General features: G+C 41.9%; 1 protein-coding gene and 1 long non-coding RNA gene across 5 annotated transcripts; one reads left to right on the forward strand and one right to left on the reverse strand.

The window, feature by feature from the left end:
* Nucleotides 1-857: 857 nt before the first annotated feature.
* LOC147796729 (uncharacterized) lies at nucleotides 858-12819 on the forward strand. Its single transcript, XR_015427664.1, has 3 exons — nucleotides 858-1196; nucleotides 1460-3470; nucleotides 12705-12819. It is a non-coding gene; the product is annotated as an uncharacterized LOC147796729 (long non-coding RNA).
* Nucleotides 5564-19792, reverse strand: LOC110977949 (E3 SUMO-protein ligase RanBP2-like). Of its 4 annotated transcripts, XM_087145657.1 has the most exons (18): nucleotides 19535-19792; nucleotides 19022-19149; nucleotides 17028-18232; nucleotides 16103-16330; nucleotides 15603-15682; nucleotides 15168-15353; nucleotides 14019-14249; nucleotides 13611-13653; nucleotides 13368-13493; nucleotides 12700-12830; nucleotides 12050-12223; nucleotides 10881-11219; nucleotides 8833-10660; nucleotides 8344-8585; nucleotides 7907-8086; nucleotides 7539-7749; nucleotides 7304-7386; nucleotides 5564-7002 (listed from the first exon to the last, which is right to left on the reverse strand). In XM_087145657.1, exons 3-18 carry the CDS (start codon nucleotides 18196-18198, stop codon nucleotides 6913-6915), a joined length of 5343 nt encoding a protein of 1780 aa, XP_087001783.1. In that variant the 5' UTR covers nucleotides 18199-18232; nucleotides 19022-19149; nucleotides 19535-19792; the 3' UTR covers nucleotides 5564-6912. The 4 variants fall into 4 exon arrangements, with proteins under 4 accessions (XP_087001783.1, XP_087001784.1, XP_087001781.1 ...); XM_087145658.1 differs by lacking the exon at nucleotides 19022-19149; XM_087145655.1 differs by having other exon boundaries at nucleotides 17028-19146.
* Between the last annotated feature and the right edge of the window lie 898 nt (nucleotides 19793-20690).

Genomic DNA, 20690 nt, shown 5'->3' on the forward strand with positions numbered 1-20690 from the left:
GCCAGTCATTAACTTGCCCATATGCATTCAAATGAAAACAGGGGAAGAGCGTGAGACAACTAAATTTAGCCACCGAGCCTAGTTGTACTGTTTTGACAAAGACTCCTCTCAGTGGAAAGAGCGTGGAATTGGGGACATTAAGCTCTTGTACAACCCAGCCAATGGGAAATATCGCATTGTCATGCGCCGGCAGCAAGTTTTAAAATTTTGCGCCTATCACTACGTCACACCTGAAATAAACCTGCAGTTCACATGCTGCATCAACAAAATCCTGGGTTTGGATGGCAATGGATGCCTCAGAAGAGGAGGCCCAAATGAAACGGCTTGCCGTGAGGTTCAAAACAGAAGAGGTAGCACTGCAGTTCAAGAATGTAGTAGATGCTGCCAAGGAAGACATTAAGGCTTAAGAGGGAGAACAGACAGATGAAAAGAAAGATTATAAAGAGGAGGTTAGTGATGAAGCAACAGAGAGGCAAGATGGAGAAGAAGGTCCAGATAACAGCAGAGAGAGAGGGATACAGATGAAAAGGAAGGTGACAGTGATGGCAATGAAGATGTAGACGATGTGGATGATGATGATGATAACTATGAAGATGTTGATGAGACTGAAGAGGAAAAGGGTGAAGACCAAGGGAACACGATGAAGAGGATGAGAGACAAGAGGCAGTGGAAGAATGTAAGTCCAACCTCTTACAAGCTTACAATTGATTTGAGACTGTTTCTTTCAAGGCAAGTATGCATGAGTTACATTCCTTTTACTGATTTTACTGATTTGGTCCTGCACTATAGAAAGGCAGGCTTTTAAAAATTAATTCCACATTTTGAGGCAGAATGATTGGAAGGATCATTGACACCTTCCTGCTACCAGTAGATATGACAGTGGACATCATCTGGTGGCAAGCATCCAGAATCTTGATTAAATACTTGATTAATGAAGTTGAAGTATTTGTACAGGAGATGCTAACCACCCGATTGTGAAATCCTGCAATCCCAACATCTCCAAGGCATTCTCGGAGCTGCTACGAACCTCCATCACTAGCCATGCCTAGGAGCTGAAGTTGGGAGTGGAGACCCCCACAACTTCAACATCTTCCACGAGCAAAGATGAGGATGCAGTCGAGAGCAGCAAGGATGACAGCATCTCAGAGGAACGTGATGATATCCACTGTGAGCCAGTCGCCCAGCTCCCCGAGCAGGTGGGGTGTCACTTTGTTCAGGAATGGAGTATGTGGAAAGCATTTTTTATCCACTGTATCTACCTTGGCTAAAGATGTAAGTTTTCCCAGGACCCCTCTCAGAAATGAGATGTTGATTGTGAACTTGAAACAAATTTGATACATGAATTACATCCTAAATATGATACATGAACAACTGGTTATTGTAATGCAGTCATTCAAACAGCTCTTGTGATTCTGTTGAAGTCTGTTTAGTTTAGAAGGTGTCATTTATTTAATAACAGGTAGATGTAATAACTAGAGAGGAAGATGAAAATGAACTCTTCTGCTCACGGGCAAAGCTTTATCGCTTTGACAAGGCCGCAGCTCAGTGGAAGGATCGTGGTATTGGGGATATCAAGATCCTGGGGAACACTACAATGAAGCGTTATCGTGTCATTATGAGGAGGGACCAGGTCTTGAAGGTGAGTAGGAGAGAATGGAACTTCATGATTAGAGTTTGTTTTTTGTTTAAGAATTACAAGTTTGAACATCACAGCTACAGCAGCAATCATGCCATCTTGTAAGATTTTGGATGAGTGGATGAGAATTTACACAACAGATTCCCTGTGGCTGCTCTCTGCAGCTCTGTGACAACCACTACATCACCACGGAAATGACCCTGGAGTCCAACGCAGGGTCTGAGAATTCCCTGGTTTGGCAGGCCATGGACACATCGGAGGGCGAACCACAAATGGAGGAGCTGGCCGTGCGGTTAAGGCTAGCCGGGACCACCCACCGCTTCGAGACAGTCTTTGAAGAGTGCCAGGCAGAATTGAGGAAACAGAGGCAACAAGGTTTGTGTCGTGATGTTTTTGTGAATAAAAATTTAAAAACAAAAACATTTGTTCAATGAGACACCAGCATACACTGCCTCCAAAGTCAGAAAACCTTAGTTGTGAGACCGGCAAAACCAATTTTGAAAAACTGACATGGATCAAAGGAGGAAAGAAATTTACTCTTTTTATTCTGCACGGTGATCACAGACAATCATTCAACATTAATGCATGCTTTGTCCACAATTTTGCCACTTCCTGTTATGGAATCACACTTAAGAAGTCTGACATATTCAAACTGAAGTTTAATGTTCAAGCATTCTATAAAGCAAAACGTTTGGATTTTATACCATGGGAGATGTTTTAATTAAAACTTCAGAAAGTAAAGTGGTCCCAAAACTTTCAGAGCAAGTAGTCTTCAGTTATTGAATAATTTTACCACTTACTGAAAAATTCTGGTCTACTTTAAAAGTGAGTATAGATAACGAGAGATTATTCCCAAATTGACTACAGTACATGAACTGATTTTCCAATTAAATGTAAAGCAATACCCATCTCCCTCTCTTTCTTTACACAAGATGCTTACTTACAGACTCTCATCTACCTCTACACTGTAAAGTAAGTTTCAATCAGGAGTTTGTTGAAAAACTACACATTTGTCCCTTAATTTTACCACCAATGCTGACAATAATGAATACTAAAACTAGCAACTATTGCAAAAGTCACATATTTACATTGTCGTAGGTAAACTTGGCTGTCACAAAGCTGTGTTTTATCGATCTGCCCTTATGTACCGAAAGGGCAGTGTCTCATCACAGCTTTCTACGAAAGGGACATCCCCCAGCACGCAATACCATAGAGAAGCTGCAGTCCTTTCAGTGAATCCTTTTCCGGGATTGAAGTTCAGCTTCAATCCCGAATACTGCCTCGGGCGTATTCAACATGACGTTGGGGAGCATTACGGTCCCGACATGACATTCTTGCTTTTATTTTTGCTGATGATGTTTTCTGATGGTTTTAGTGCTGATATTGATGAATAACTTTCTTTCATAATCACCTGTGAAATATTCTTCAAAAAAAGAAAAAAATGCGTTGGGGGGGGAATTGCCCCCTTCCCCCGCTGGATACGCCTCTTGTCCTCCAGCTCCCGCCAAACGCAAGAAAAGGGACACAACCATAGAGCTTTATAATTTAGCTCGGTGGACACAACACAGCAGGTGTCCAAAGAACAAGTTGTCTGCGGCCCGCTCACTGCATGCAAGGAACAACAGCCGATTCCCAATTTGCAAATTCGATGCTGATTGGTCAAAGCTTTGGGCACTCGGCGCGCGCAGCCCTCCTGTGTAATGTGTGTAGGCCAAATTTGTGGTTGGACATTGCACTCGACTGACACTGCGGTCAGGGAAAGTCTGGTCTGGGATCAAACTGCAGGATGGACGCACTGTTTGAAGGGTAGTAACGTTTTCAGAAACTTTAGAAGGTAATTCCTCAATTTCTTCTGACGTTCACTGATGTTTTTGTAGCATCTCCTGTTCATTTGACATGTTCAGTCCATGTTTAGTCCAAGCTCAGGTCAGACAACGTGTTAACGAAGTTATGGGCCGACTGCCCGCCCAATCATCCTGACCTCGCCACGCGGTAGGTCCTACTGTGAAAACCCATCTGACTTTACAGTACCTGGCGAAAGTAGGAACCTGGCGACTGTACGGTCATGGACTTACTACTGACCTGTGACAGTGTTGTAGTCAAGTACTTTATGAGTACGCCTGCCACGTTGACTTCCAAATATCGATACTGAACTACATTGTATAGCTTGGAGCATGAAGGAATTTATTCCTTCCATGTTTGGAGGGAACAAAGGGAAAGGCAAGTACAGATGGTAGACTCCCCTAACGACTGTCAGCAGACGTTCACTTAACTTGCCTCGCACAATGTTGCCAAACCTCTTGTTGAAAAAACCTTTAAATTTATTTGTTTAGATACTCCTTCATATCAGTAAACAGGTGTCATGAAAAATGGCGGCGTCCGGAAATTGGGCAAGAATTCGGCCGAGTGTTACTAACGTTATGGCGAACTTGAAACAAGTCTCAGAAAATCCAAAACATGTAAGTGGTTCTCTAAAGTTTATTCATTCTAAAAAATTATTATCTCAACTTACACGTACCTCCACACAAGTTTGTTAAAAAAATTTTCGCATTTTTGGGCATAGGACCTTAGGCCAACAGGTATTTAGAGTCCATTTTGCACTCACTAAAAGTCGGCAAGTCAAGCCAAAATAACAGTTCACTGGAACTTGAGTAAAATTGGAGTTTTGAATCAAAATATTTGATGAAATGGAGTTAGATGAAATTTCCCTTATCATGGAATTTGAGGTAAAAGTGTTGCTCCAGCAAGGCACGAGAGGAAAAAATTCAAAACTGTGCCACATTAGGGCACATCAGTAATAGAACAAGGGGATTAGATATCAAATTATGCACAAAGACAACATTACAAAATCAAATGACTTCAGACCATCACTGGATAATGAACTCTAAGTTTTTGTGACAAATAGACCTAAAGCAAAATTTCTACAAGACTGGGAGTGTCAGCAGTATAAAATTTATTTGCATGTGCTGTCCAGCTTTGTTCCCCCAACCAGTTCAGTATTTGGCAGTGAAAGTGACCTGGTATTCAAAAATACTTGACTGCAACACTTCTACTGGCCTTGTACTAGATGTAGACCTGCATCATTTGTAAATGCTTGCCGACTGGATGTCCTTTCCTGTGTGTTTGTATAATAGCTTAACACACCCGTTATTTTGGACACGCATGTAATCTGAAGGAGTATTCTCCACCACAAAATATCACAGAACAGCTACCTTTGGGAAACCAGATTGCTGGGAAAATGGGTAATGTACTAATATTGAAAAATTTCAGAAAAAGGTGCAGGGATGACAAATTCTGGGTATGATCATGGCCAGGGTGTGTCGGGCTGTGAAAGTGGTCAGCAAAGTCAAAAGAAACTGACACTGCACTGGATTCTGAGTAGAATTCAGAAAGTGAAATTATCATTTACATCTGAAACCCAACTTACTAAATTGCAAAACCATGTTGTTCACCTGCTCCAATACTCTTGCCACAGAATGATTATGCTTATTATTCTGTCCCCTTTCCCAGCACATTGTTTCTAGTACTTCTGCCAAGACAGAAAACCGTGTCATGCTTGAAGGGAAATCGCGACATACAGTGCCATCCGACAAGCGACAGCCCAAACAGATCAGAAGTAACAACTCGCATGACAAAAAGAAACTGCAGGATGTAGGCTTAATTCCGTACCAGGATATTTACTGTCACCCCAAGGGATGATGGAGAAGTATCTTTGTGTGTGGTTTGAAATGCAAGCAACAGAGACCCAAAACTTATGACTAAAAGAACGTATACCATTTCTTTTCCCAACTTTGTTACCATGAACCAGTGGCTTCAAATGAAATTCCTCAATCCCCTTCTGATATAGGGGCTTACATTGGCACCCACGAAAACTTGTATGAGGCCTACATGCTACAGGTTTATAACAGAGAAAACGAAACACAGGGACACATTCTTTCCACTCAAAACGTGATGGAATTTATTATTCCACAGAAAATGGAAGTTACATAATGAAAACAAAGATTCATAAAGTAAATTTGCGGTGGAAAAGAGAGGAAAAGATTTTAGTCATTTCACAGAATTGATTGGAGACTTAACCCTAAAAGAGACGGATTATTTTGGCCAATCTCACAGCCAGGGAGGGGGACTAGAACTTGGCTGTGCCTTCCTCGATTTTTTTGAAACTTCACATGCCTGTAAAGACACTCCTTGTCATAACAACTATTGTGTAGTTTTGCTGTTACAATCCTTTGAAGTTCACCGCTACATACATGCCAGCCTGCATGCATTGAGCACTGCTGTGGAAAAAGTAAACATACATTTTTGGCTGACCTGTCTTAGAAACCTGCGCACTGCGCAAGAATAGTATGTCTGATTTTCACAAAATTTGCGTCAAAATGACCGCAAAGAGTTACTCTAAAATCTCCTTAAGGCTCAACTCTTGAAACAAATGCACTGTGCCGATATCGGGAAAAATGTTGAGAGGGTGGATTCTGCCCTCCACCCCCCGTCTCTTTCAGGGTTAAATCGGACACTTTCTTTTGACATTATGGCCAAGTGGAAGTAACACAAGGAAAAATGTGCCAGTGACGTCTTGCTGCAACTGCAGAATTACATGAATTAATATGTAACACTATCTAGCTAGTTTCTTGCTTTGAACATGTCTTCACATGTATCACATCACCAAAGCACCTTGTTTACTGGTACCTCAGGCTAATTTTCCTTAATTTATATTCTGGACTTAATTGAATATCAGTGATTTTCTGGTCTTTTCTTGTCGAATGCCCTTATTAACATTACTAGTGATTATTTCTGGGCCTCTCTTTAGGGACAAAACTTTTCACAAGATTCCTTGTTCTAACTCTCCTCATTCTGGGTTAGGAATTACTTTTGAGTCTTTACCTGTGCCTTCTATCTCAAAATGAGAGAGGGAACTGTTGCATTTATGTTGAATGGGAAATAAAGCGTTTTCGGTGGCATTTTCTTTTTTTCATTTTTTAACCAGATTAGAAATTTTACATTTAGTTACATAATGCAATAATCGAAAACACTTTTCTCTTCAACTTTTGGGACCTTATTCCTTTCTCACGTAAAAAAAAATACACCAATGGAAGTCCAAAATGTCTTGCTTTGTTGAATGCGGAAACATTAACCCCTCAGTTTGAAAATGCAGGTGTCATTCCATGACAGAAGGTTGCAAAAATATTAGATGAAGCCTGGATTAGAACTGACTGGCTATCCATATCTGTGCAGTAAGCTGTGTTGAATTTCCTTTTTTCCCCCTTGTTTGATCCACATCAGTTTTCACTTTCGGTCTTGCTACTCTCACTGGTGGAGGACGATTCTGATGATGGTTTCTCTGTTTCAGATGTGGGGGACGACGATGCCTAATCGAATGAAAGAATGGTTATAAATGCTAAATGATCTTGGAAATGCAGACATACAAAACAGAACAGTGCAAGATGCAAACTTCAAGTCAAGACAGCAACATAAAACAAATTGATAGCAGCGTCTCTCTTGATAGCTATGTATTTGAAACTTACAGTTGTCCTTTTATAAATTCTACATCATTTGCCTTTGAGAAAGATTTGGCTGGAACAAAGATGCTCTCAAGTCTATTTATCAAGCTGTACACTTTTGGGTATTTCCTTTCAAAAGATCAGTATACACCTGAACATCCCGCTGTACCTTCTCATCATCTCGACTTTCATCTTTCTGTTCCTTGACTGAGGCTCCCTGTGACTCTACTGAAGTAGATGACACCCCATCATCTATAAACGAGAGTGGATACAGATTCTCATTCATACATTTGGTAAAAAAAGTAACAAACTATTTACATATAACATAAACATTAAAAAATCCCTCCCCCCAAGAAAATAATTCCCATGAATTTTTATACACACAAAAAGACTACCACACCAACCTTGTTGCCTCTGTTTCCTCAATTCTGCCTGACACTCTTCAAAGACTGTCTTGAAGCGCTGGGTGGTCCCGGCTAGCTTGAACCGCACGGCCAGCTCCTCCATTTGGGGATCGCCCTCCGATGCGTCTATGGCCTGCCAAACCAGGGAATTCTCAGACCCTGCATTGGGCTCCAGGGTCATTTCCGCGGTGATGTAGTGGTTGGCACAGAGCTGCAGAGAGCAACCACAAAGGATTTCATGTAAATTCTCATCCACTTCCAAAATCTTACAAGATGGCATGATTGCTGCTGTAGCTGTGATGTTCAAACTTGTAATTCTTAAACAAAAAACAAACTCTAATCATGAAGTTCCATTCTCTCCTACTCACTTTCAAGACCTGGTCCCTCCTCATAATGACACGATAACGCTTCATCGTAGTGTTCCCCAGGATCTTGATATCCCCAATACCACGATCCTTCCACTGAGCTGCGGCCTTGTCAAAGCGATAAAGCTTTGCCCGTGAGCAGAAGAGTTCAGTTTCATCTTCCTCTCCAGTTATTACGTCTACCTGTTATTAAATAAATGACACCTTCTCAACCAAACAGACTTCAACAGAATCACAAGAGCTGTTTGAATGACTGCATTACAATAACCAGTTGTTTAAGTGTCACATTTAGGATGATTGTCAAATTTGTTTCAAGTTCCCAATCAACATCTTGTTTCTGAGTGGTATCCTGGGAAAACTAACATCTTTATCCGAGGTTTGATAAAGTGAATTAAAATTGCTCTCCACATACTCCATTGCTGAACAAACTGACACCCCACCTGCTTGGGGAGCTGAGCAACTGCCTCACAGTGGATATCATCACGTTCCTCTGAGATGCTGTCATCCTTGCTGCTCTCCCCTGCATCCCCATGTTTGCTTGTGGAAGATGTTGAAGTTGTAGGGGTCTCCACTCCCAACTTCAGCTCCTCGGCATGGCTAGTGATGGAGGTTCGTAGCAGCTCTGAGAATGCCTTGGAGATGTTGGGATCGCAGGATTTCACAATCGAGAGGTTAGCATCTCCTGTAGAAATACTTCAACTTCATTAACCAAGTATTTAGTCAAGATTCTGGATGCTTGCCACCAGATGATGTCCACTGTCATATCCATTGGTAGCAGGAAGGTGTCAATGACCTTTCCTATTATTCTGCCTCAAAATGTGGAATTAATTCTTAAAAGCCTGCTTTTCTGTAGTGTAGTATCTCATGCATGCTAGCCGTGAAAGAAAAAGTCTCAAATCAATTGTAAGCTCGTAAGAGGTTGGACTTACCTTCTTCCACTGCCTCTTGTCTCTCTTCCTCTTCATCGTGTTCCCCTTGGTCTTCACCCTCTTCCTCTTCAGTCTCATCAACATCTTCATCATTATCATCATCATTGTCCACATCTTCATTGCCATCACTGTCACCTTCCTGTTGATCAATATCCCCTCTCTCTCCGAGGCTGTCATCTGGACCTTCTTCTTTATCTTGCCTCTCTATTGCTTCGTCACCAACCTCCTCTTTATCATCTTTCTTTTCATCCGTCTGTCCTCCATTTTCTGCCATAATGTCTTTTTTGGCGGCATCTACTGCCTTCTTGAACTGCAGTGCTACCTCTTCTGCTTTGAACCTCACGGCAAGCTGTTTCATTTGGGCCTCCTCATCTGAGGCATCCATTGCCATCCAAACCCAGGATTTTGTTGAGGCAGCATTTGACTGCAGGTTGAGTATAGGTGTGACATAATGATTGGCACACAACTTTAAGACTTTCTCCCGGCGCATGACAATACGATATTTCCCATTGGCTGGGTTGTACAAGAGCTTAATGTCCCCAATTCCACGCTCTTTCCACTGAGAGGAGTCTTTGTCAAAACAGTACAACTGGGCTCGGTGGCTAAATTTAGTTGTCTCATTCTCTTCCCCAGTTTTAATTTGAATGCATATGGGCAATTTAATGATTGGCACAGATTGAATGTAATCCAGGGTCCTGGGCTTGAAGGGCAAAACCCCAGAACTCATCTCTAACGATTTGCAGATATCCAAGCGGAATGAGAATGCTGAGCCCTCAACCTTGGCCATATCAGCAAAGGAGAGTTGTTTGTGTTGTTCCTTGCTTGGTTTGGTGGTACACATGGATATAACTGATTTTGCTCCAATGCTGGGCCCAACTGATGACTTGAGTGGGGTTAACTGTTCTTCACCCTCATCATCCTTGTAATACTCACTGTCCCCACTCTTGTTGAATCCCGGAGATTTGTTTAGGCCAGGGGACTTGGGCTTGATTGGCGACTTTTCAGAACTCATCAGGAGTGATTTGCTGACATCCAGGCAGAAGGAGAAGGCCGCACCCTCAGACTTGACCATGTCTGCAAATGAATAACCCTTGGGTTTTGCCTCACTTGGTTTGGTGGTAGGAGGTGTGATTGACTTGGCTCCAAAGACAAACCCCGTTGATGGCTTGACTGGGGTCACCTGAACTTCTGAGGAAGCTGCAGCTACCAAAGTGGCAGCTCCAGCTCCATCCACTTTTTGAGCACAAACAGCACCAAAAGTGTAGCCGCCATTGAGACTGTTCTCTGGTATTTTTGGTTTGGTGGCTTTATCTCCTGCTCCACCAAAATCAAACTTTTGAAAGCCACTTCCAACCGTAAACTTGGTGGTAGGAGCTATTTTAGCCTGAGTGCTTTCTTTAGCAATTGTCAATGTGGTGTTGGATTGTGTGGCTCCAAATTTCACAGTTTCAGTGGAAATTGAAGATCTAGGTGTTGAGAGGGGGGTTGCACTAAAAAGTGCAACAGGTCCTCCAAATTTGAAACCAGATGGTTTGGCAGTACCATCTGAGCACTTTGAGCTTCCAAATGCAAAACTACTGCCAGAAGCAGAACCAAAGGTAAATTTGAGATTGCCTCCCGAGCTGCTTGCTTTCCCAGTTTGGGCTGTTGCTCCTAGGAGATTGACTGTGTCACTTGCTAAGGCTGTTGTGGAGGACACAGCCCCAGGTTTGGGTGTCATGCAGGCCACACAGGCCATGTCACCTTTCCCATTGTTCAGCCAGCAAATCTCGCACTTCCAGTCACCTTCCTTGGGCTGAAACTTGGCAAAATTATCTTCAGTTGTTGTCTGAAAATACACACGTAATAAGCAATGAACAATGAGGACAGAACCTTTTCCTCAGTTATCTACTCAGAGAGACCTGCACCAGATCTCAGATAGTCTGACGTATCTCCTTGCTGTATGTGGCAACATTAGTCAATATGCATCCTCCTTTGATTCTAGGGGTGTGTGCATTGAATCTGGGAAGTCTTTTAAATTCTATCAGCTTACTTCCTCATCTACTCACCTCTTGATCTGGTTCATCACTTGCTCCTGCAGAATCTTCTCTCTTGATTTCCTCCCCTTCTGGTTTGGTCTCACCCACTTCCTCCTGGGGCCCACTTGCCTCGGTCTTCTGCTCCATCTCTCTCTCTTCCTCTTCTTTTCTGACCGCCTGGAGTTCCTCCAGCCTGCGCTTGAATTCGTGGGCCTGCTCCGAGGTCTTGAACCTGATGGCAAGCTGCTCGTGGCAAGGTTCATCCTCAGAGTAATCAACGGCATGCCAGACCCAGGATCGGTCCGAGGAATGAAGGGGGTCTAGCTTCATGTCAGTAGTGATCCGGTGGTTGGCACACAACTTCAATACCTGTTATACGGTAGAAATGGAGCATTGTTCCGGTTATTCAACGACTGATGTTCTTGGAAACAGTGGAAATGTCAATCCCATTGTTTTCAGTGGAGTCATGTCTCACTTTTGAGTCTCGTACCACTGATGAAAGTTGATGCAATTATGAAACATGCCCCAAGCACATCATAAGTACCATTATATCAGTTTGCACTTTAAACAGTGGCTGTCATAATGCCATCTTGGGAGCCATTTTGAGTATGCTTCACAATATACATACAGCAAGTGTCCATGCCATCTTTATATACTTGACTCATTAATGCAATTGATCTTCTTGGAAACAATAAAAAAGTGCAAGTGTTAAACCTACAGTTTCATCAAAGTTTTGTCTCACTTTTAAGTCAGTCTCATACTACTGATTTGAGTCGGTTCCATGATGATGAAACATGTTGCAAACACGTCTGAAGTACCCACATGTCAGACTTGCAATTCATACAGTAATTGTCATAATTCCAAGTTGGTAGCTGTTCCCAAACCTTGGAACTGATAACAGTTTTCATAATATTTAAATGGAGAAAATTTCCAACTGTAAACAGCTGGAACTCGGTAAACAAAAATGTAACAGATTAAAAAAAAGGCGCTGTCCAGTTTTTAATTGTAACAATAGACCTCAATTCTGGTTATGACACACTTTGTTTACAAGTGTCCTTTCCTACGGTGCTCAGTGGATAGTGGGCCTCCACCTGCTCCATAGGAAAGTGCACACTTGAAGAACAGTACATCATCAGTCATCTGTACATCCCTGTTTCTAATCCTGTTGTGAATGACACTATGACAATGACAGCCCTCACCTGCTCACGTCGCATGATCAGACGCAGGACACCGCTATGTTTGTGGCGCAGCAGCTTCACGTCGCCAATCCCTCGCTCCTTCCACACGCCCAGTTCTTTGGCGTAGCGATAGAGACGGGCTCTCTGTTTGTACATCACCTCTTCCTCCTCCTCTCCCGTTTTGACTTGTGAGAGCTGCAAGAAATAGTCCCGCACAATATATAGGGCATACCATGTGTAGGAGTAAAAATTTGAGAATACTGTAGTTTCCTTTTGCTGAAACAGGGCTATTCCTGAAAAGAGGGCTGTTCACACTTGTAGGTTAAAGAGTGACACTAACTTATAATGGGCCTCCGAATGTTGAGTAACTGCACAGAGAGTATATAAAGCTTTTCATTTTCAGTATTGAAATATCAACATGAAGTTATACTCTTGACCACGAGGAGAGAACAAAACCAATGTACAAATGATAAAAATGAGAAAATTCAAAAGTGTTCAGGACTTTGTACAGTGTGTTCCAATTTGCCACTGCATTCATAAGAAGAGAGAAATTCAGCTGATATGAGCCGAAGTTCCTTGATTTGGACAACAGTATACCTTCATTTTCATTTTTACTGTCAATTCTAACTTTGTGCAATAATAAACAGTAAGACAGAGTTTTCTGTCTGTACCTCAGGCAATGACATGATTGGCTCATAGTGGGGGTCGTGCTCGTGGCTTTCCTGTTCCCCGTCTTCCTCCTTGGTGGCTGCACCGAAGACGGGAGCCCCAGCTTGGGCAAAGGTAAAGCCTTTTCCTGAAGCTGATGAAAAAACAATGCCACTGAATTGATATGGACTTCTGACGGTGCAGATATAGGTTTTCCGTGATGTGATGACCATCCGTCATTTTGTCACCGATGAAAACTGGACTTGAAGTTTGTGGGTATTGCATGCAACTAGTGTAAAAAGAGCAAAGTTCACTCCATCTACTCCAACAGTTTCTCAGTTTAGTCAAGATGGAAATCCTGGAATAAAGATTCAGCAACGGTAAAAAATCTCAGAATGCTACTTACATAATTCCAAAAATTAGGGGTTCATTTCTTTTGGTGACCCTGTCACATCTGACAAATGATTTTGTATGTTCTAATTTCCAAGAGTGATGAATTAATGCAAAGTACCTACCAAACAAATAGTAATAATTTGAAATCAATTCCAGTAATATTTCCAAGTAAAAAAAAAAAGGTCAAATAACAAAGGTCAGATGTAACAGGGACGCGAAATTGTCACACTTTTGGACCCCTAGTTTCTGGAATTACCCACGTCCAAAGTCTTTGACCAGACACTCATCAAATGTTTACCTCCGGCAAAGGTTCCTTGCTTGCCTGCCCGGATGCTGGCAAAACCTAAACTTGATGATCCGTCAGCCGCACCAAACACGGAGGATGAGAGCAGGTTACTTTCTACAGGAGGCCTAGGGGAGGCACCTGGTAAGAAGCGGCGAGGTTTCAGTGGTATCTGGGGAGGTTTACTGTTGTGGGGAGGTTTATCTGTTGTGCAACCACAATCAGCAGACTTTGAACTGATGCCAAAATGCAACTTACCATTGCTCCCCAACCAGCTTAAGTTTCCACTTCCAACTGCTCCCTGAGAATGAGACACATATAGTATAAGTTATTTGAAGGGAAGATATTGAATTCGTAACTATATACGTAGATAGCCTTACCCCAGACTTTTGGTTGGTTATTCTGTAATCTGGCAATACACCTGTATGTGTCAACCCTACAGCCTTTATGATAGTTCCCTACTGTACTCGGCCTTCAGTGAGTATAAACACTGAATTGATTCTAAGGTGTATACACTTGTCATTGGTCCTATAAAGATTTGATTGCTCGGTATTTAAGTGGGGCAAGATTTTTCAGGATGAAAAAACCAGATTTATGCAAATTAAACATGTGCCGAGTCAACGTACAACCACCAATTATCAAAATAACACCTTAGATTGGTCTCACTGTGTATTGGAGTTGTTCCTCTTCCCCTTTCCTTACAGCTTGGAGTTTCTCCAGCTGACTTTTGAACTCTTTGGCCAGCTCTGAGGTCTTGAACTTGACAGCATATTGCTGGTTACAGGACAGACCCTCTGAGTGATCGGTGGCACGCCAAAGCCACAAATGCCTCGAGGACTGCAGGGGCTCCAGCTTCATGAGAGTGTCGATGTAGTGGTTAGCACATACTATTGACTCCTGCAAAACACGACCAGAGAAGTCATTACTTGATAGATTGATTACAAACAATTATTGGATATTTGAACGATAAGGCCACTCAAATTTGTTTGTGCAGTCACATAACATTTAACCACAGATAGTTACAAATTGACTTGTTCTTCCATTTTAGTTGCAAATCTGCAAAGACAATACAGAATGTATTTGCTTCTGTGAAATTGTTCTGTGGAGTTACACACTGTCTACATCGACATTAACTCGGCCCCTCTCTGTAACTTATGAAGATTTCAGCTCATGAGTGTCATAAGTTGCATGCCATACAGAAGAGGAATTGTCCCAAAGGAAATACTGCTATCTACATGCACAGAAGGGAAGGGTGCCAACTTCATGCCACTTTTTGGTCATGAAAATATGTCGACCGCTGTGCAAAAAAAAGTAACAAGTCGTGCAATGCCAAATCACATAATGGCCTGTTCTATTCGGAGTGGGCAAAATTTCATCCAAAATGGGATGTTGTTTTTTCACCTTTGATAGCTTCTATAACATTAATTTGTTTCAAAATTTGTGACTACAAACATGGATACTGATTAATAAAGATGAAAAATTGATCATTCGGTAGGAAATCTTACATAGCATTGTGTTTCTAAGCACTACACTATTGAGTTTTTGCTCGAAAAGTGCTTTTATTGAATCCAAAAATGTGAATATACAAATAATTATATATCTCCGGAATGCAGTGCACTACATGGGTCATTCATACATCTATATCAAATTGTAGCTTTTGATATTTACAGAATCCAGCCATATCAAAACCTCATAACCTGAATCTGGTGACTTATTACCCATTTTTATAGAGCCGGTCACATATTTGGTCTTTAAACTTGTTAAATTTGATAAATGACTTTAAAACCAAATCCCTAGAAGTACAACACGTAGTACCTGCTCAAGTTGGAAGATGAGACGTAAGACACCTCTGTCTTTGTGGCGCAGCAATTTGATGTTACCAATCCCTCGCTCCTTCCAGATACCTGAGAATGTTTCATAGCGGTACATACAAGCTTGCTGCTTGTACATGATCTCCTCATCTTTCATCTCCGTTTTAAACTTCCACAGGGACAAATGTTCCTGAGTGAAGGTAACCAGAGGTATAAGTGAGTGCACACGTATGCTAAGATTGGATGTGGGTTAACAATTAAAATAACAGCTCTTTGAAAGTGACACTGCTGAATCAAAGGAGCCTCTATTTCAATGAAAACAAAGCCAAACAAAAGAAAAAACAATTACTGTATTAAGTCTGCGTCTACAATAAAGTTGACTTGGGCTTTATAGTCTGGCTAAAGCTCAAGGATGTCTCATGATCAATGTGGAACTTACCAACTGGAAGATTGCTGAACTGTCAGAGGCTGAAGCCCCGAAATCAAAAGTGGAGGACTTCTCTCTACAACATGATTTCCCTTCAAAAAAAGATGCAATTATGTTGCTACTAAACAGAGAACAAATTGAACAATATATGGCAAATTGAAAATTTTGTAGTGCAATAACAGGCATCAAATTAATGTGGGCTACTGAAATGAAGTGAGAAAACTTGTATAAACTAGTCTTTAAAAATGAACCAGACAGGACTTTTGCTACATCTGTGATTCAGTGTCACTTCAGTGTCATTAGTGTCACAGCAACTATTTCATATGGAATGGATTAAGTTTTTATGTAAATATTACCCGATGAAAATAGGCAATAAAAAAAGAAGGAAAGAAACAAAAAAAGATCTCACTTCTATACCAGCACACACAAATAGCTATGTTGAGAAACATTTTGGAACAAAGTTTCTTGATGGCCGCAGTTGAGATGCAAAAAATTAGCTTTAAGTGATCTACCTTGCGATTTCAACATTTTGCCTGATGTCTTCTTTCCACTTGTCTCCTGTTGAGAACTACTAATGTCTCCATTTGGTGGCGGTGGAAACCGCTCAATGAGATCTTTAAAGACACCCGTCTCTGACGCTGCTCCTTCTTTCGTTGGAAAGACTGCAGCACCAAAAGGTGTATCATTTTTCATAGTACGTTGCATTTGGTCAAAGAGACCTTGCCTTGCTGTATTCATGCCTGGGAAATAATTGAAAGATGTTTGTTACATATTGAGGGAAGTAACTGAGACAGGTGAAAAAAAAGTGCCTCCATATGATGAAGTCGACCACAGTTTCACTTTGTGCACACACCTGTTTGTCATCCAAAAGCATTAAACCATTGTTCTGTATGACAAACAGTTAAAAGACGGGGTCAGAAATTTCAAAAACAGGTAAATGTAAGGAACCAATTTTTGCACCCTGCAGCTTTGATCAGAAAATAGTTGAAAAAGTTTTCATCACATCGAGGGGAAGCAACTGGGAAAGGTGTAATGGTTCCATGTGACAGGGCAATGCATTTTTGCTTCAAGTGTATGACTGTTTAGACCAAAATGTTAGTGGCTTTATTCCAACTGTACAAGTGAAATGTACACACCTGTCTGTCGTTGGCCACCATCATAGCATGACTTTATAAAAACAGATTAAAGTCAGGGTGAGCAAAACTCTGGTTAAATGAAACATTAATTTATCTCTTCATGACTGGAAGAACAAAATATATGACACTTTGAACTTAAAAACACTGTAAGACTACTGTGAATGACAAAACACAGTCTCTGAATGGCAATTAGCCTGAATTAGGACTAATGTGATATTCATTTAATATGAAAGTATTTTGCATACACATGTCCGTGTATCATCAATATCAATATAACCTACAAAATTTAGGGACCAATTACCCTTTCCATAACTGTAGCCTGAAGAGTCGCTCAATGTCCCCAGGTTAATGGACCTGTTTTCTTGAAATGTCCAGTGGGATAGCCCTTGATAGATGTCAGAGGGCCTAATGCTCATCTGGTTGTGCAAGCCCTTCTCAACGAGTGGCCACAACATCAGGAAATCCCCGTCTTCTGAGTTATCCACAATCTCCATTGCTGCTTCGGTGGCATCGATCATGTGGTCCATTGCTGTGTTTATTCTCGCCTCGCAGTCTTCCAGGGTTTTCGCTTGGTCCTGGCGTATCTGTGAAATTTTCTTGAGGAGACTTGCTTCCTCGATGCAGATGTCAACACGGGCCTTGTTAGCGAAGTTCTTGACCTGCTGCTCTAGTTTGGCAGCACGGCTGTCCAATTCTGGTCCTGACGTTGCAATGGTTTTGGCAGTCGACTTGAAGTCAGTAAGCTTTTGTTGAAGTCCGGATATCATGTTCTTTATGGATGATCTATTGTTAGCTGCTGCAGTTTCTACTCTGATATGCCGATGGTTGGAAGTGCAAGTTCCAGCCATTCCATGCCTGCCTCTATCGAGTTTAAGAACAGCACATTCTTTGCAGAGTTGCTCCTTGCATGTTTCACAGTACACATCGCTTCTGTCTTTGCAACCAGGATGTTTTATGCATTCTGCTCTGCCTTGCTGCTTCTTTAAGACTGGAGTTTGTTTCCCAGAAAGCAGGTCATCCAACAAAGTAACCATGTGATGAGAACATGCAGCAATGCGACGGTGCACTGTCTGACAGCTCCGGCAAAGGAACATACTGCAGTCATGGCATCGTGACACTGCTTTGTTCTTCTGATCGCAAGTCCCACAAACCACAGCCTTACTCACAGGAGATTCACTCTGCAAAACTTGCTCTTGGACTCTGATAGTGTCAATCAGTCTGACAAGTGGAAAATTGGTTTTGAGATTGGCAACGTTGCTATTGGGGATTTCTGTTCGTTTATTGCAGAGTGGGCACTGAATACTGCAACTACCCCCAAGGGCCCCAGAAGACTTTGTCGTGGTAGCCAAGCATTTTTGACAGAAGTTGTGCAAGCACTCCAAGAGTTTGGGTTCCTTAAATCTCTCATGGCACATGGAGCACAAGAGTGACGTCCTGCTGATGTTTAATAACTGAGCTTCATGATTCGCCATTTTGCTTCAGAATGATGAACTCCTTGGGATTCACCTGCGAGGAAAAATATGCAGTGTTTGCGGCATCATTTCTTGAATGCTAGGAAGATTTCCAAGTACCGGTACATAAAGGCCAATTTATTTTCCTACTGCCAATTTCCTTCAACATTCAAAGCATTCTCTTATTTCAAATTTGATATGTGTGTGTGTGTGGATGGAAACTGAATATTTGGTGCGCATTCCTCACAGAAATTTTGTGTCGGCTCTGCACCTAGAGATGACTCCTTTATATGAAGGAGGGGCAAAGATTTCATTTTGGACCATCACATTGCTTGAGTTCTGTGGACATGAACCAAATGACTTTAAAAGGGGAACCTGTTTATTTTAGGAGGGGGGTCAGCTCAGAAAGGGGTTCAATACCTAGGAGGAACAGGTTTAGAGAGCACGTACAGCCACATAGAGTACCGAAGCCTGATGCAATTTCAACTGGGAAGTGTGGAGTAAGCACGAATGTAGGTCCATGCCCTGGTTCTCATGCCAATTACCTTTTACACTAAAACTGTGCGTGTTATGTATCCACTTCTGTGCTCTACACAGGATAAACTTTTGGGAATTCATGGCACATGAAAATTGTAATCAGTGATGTAGAGTATTATGTGGGGGTGTGGCAGAGTGGCAAGTTGTCCCCCTGAAGACCTAATCCATTTTTTTTATGGAATTGCAAGGGGCAAGGCCTTAGAGGCTCAGTACAACTGCCTTTCTCTTGTGAAGATAATTCTAAGAACATCAAAAATTGAGAAATCACTTTCAGCAAAACATCTTCCATATCCCCCGAACTCCAAACCTGGATTCTCACGGTCAGCACAATGTCACTGGGTCTAGTTTGTTGTCTCTGATTGGTCAGTAGTGGCTGTTCCTTTGCTTCCTCTGGACTCCATGGGACAAAGGGGAAAAGCCCTCACAGTACACCTGCTTTGGAAATACCTAAATTTTACTTTTTGTGTGCTCAGCATAAATATTGACAATGTTAAAGAAAAGTTGTACATGTATTTTTTTCATACTGCCATAAATAATCAAAGACACAAAGTCATTAGATTCAATGAATTTAGGTGCAAACATAGTTGACCATTATTATAGGAGACATTATCCATTACTAAATCCCCTAGCTAGTTAGCTCTACCATGGAGGAATAAAACACCTCCATGGCTCTACTGAGTGGAGCGTTAGTAGGCCTACGTGTATTCCTCTTTTTCGAATCGGTCATACTAAAAAAAATTCAAAAAAGAGGAATACTAACGCTCCACTCAGTAGAGCTATCGGTACCCTCCTAGCTGTTCTAATCATTTTAACTCCTTACCTGCTTTTTACAACTCTGAAGTGCGTTCGAACCACGATAAAGCTCTGTTGCTCTAACCTCGGTTTTAAAGGGCTACCGCACTGAGCTCCGTGGCCTCAAGTAATTTGCAGTGATCCGAGGGACTCACAAAACATGGAGGAAGGAAAACAGAAACAAAGGCTGAACACTCCCTAATTTTGTCATAATGCTGACAATAATTAATACTAACATACTGACAATGTCGACCGATCGATCAGCCCTATGTCTCATCACAGCTACGGAAGGGAAGTCCCTCAGCACGCAATACCATAGAGAAGCTGCAGTCCTTTCAATGAATCCTTTTCCGGGATTGAAGTTCAGCTTTTCGATTGCTGCAAAACAGTAATCAACTTCTCAAAAACCCAGATAAACTTCCGTCGGTGGCGTTGGTATGACCAAAAACAACAGGCAAGATAAGATAAGAAGGATTTCATGGAAATAAGACACGTATGATACAGATATTGGGCGTATGTAATTAGGCAGCGGCGTATCCAAAAGTGAATACTGCCTCAGGCTTATTCAACATGACGTTCGGGAGAAAAAAATCGAAAGCCTTACACTGTTCCAGTCCCGACATGACATTCTTGCTTTTATTTTTGCTGATGTTGTTTTCTAAGGGTTTTAGTACTAATATTGATGAATAACTTTCTTTCATAATTAGCTGTAAAGTATTCTTTTAAAAAAATTCGGGGGGGGGGAGAAATTGCCCCCTTCCCCGCTGGATACGCTACTTGTCCTCCAGCTCCCGCCAAACGCAAGAAAAGGGACACAACCATAGAGCTTTATAATTTAGCTCGGTGGACACAACACAGCAGGTGCCCAAACAACATGTTGTCTGCGGCGCGCTCACTGCATGCAAGGAACAACAGCCGATACCCAATTTTGCGAATTCGGTGCTGATTGGTCAAAGCTTTGGGCACTCGGCGCGCGCGGCCCTCCGGTGTACTGTGTGTAGGCCAAATTTGTGGTGGGACATTGCACTCGACTGACACTGCGATCATGGAAAGTCTGGTCTGGGATCAAACTGCAGGATGGACGCACTGTTTGAAGGGGAGTAACGTTTTCAGAAACTTTAGAAGGTAATTCCTCTATTTCCTCTGACGTTCACTGATGTTTTTGTAGCATCTCCTGTTCATTT

This window comes from Acanthaster planci, linkage group LG14 (assembly GCF_054643075.1).
Source record: "Acanthaster planci isolate LZ-2023a linkage group LG14, COTS_SCS, whole genome shotgun sequence".
Taxonomy (NCBI): Eukaryota; Metazoa; Echinodermata; class Asteroidea; order Valvatida; family Acanthasteridae; genus Acanthaster; species Acanthaster planci.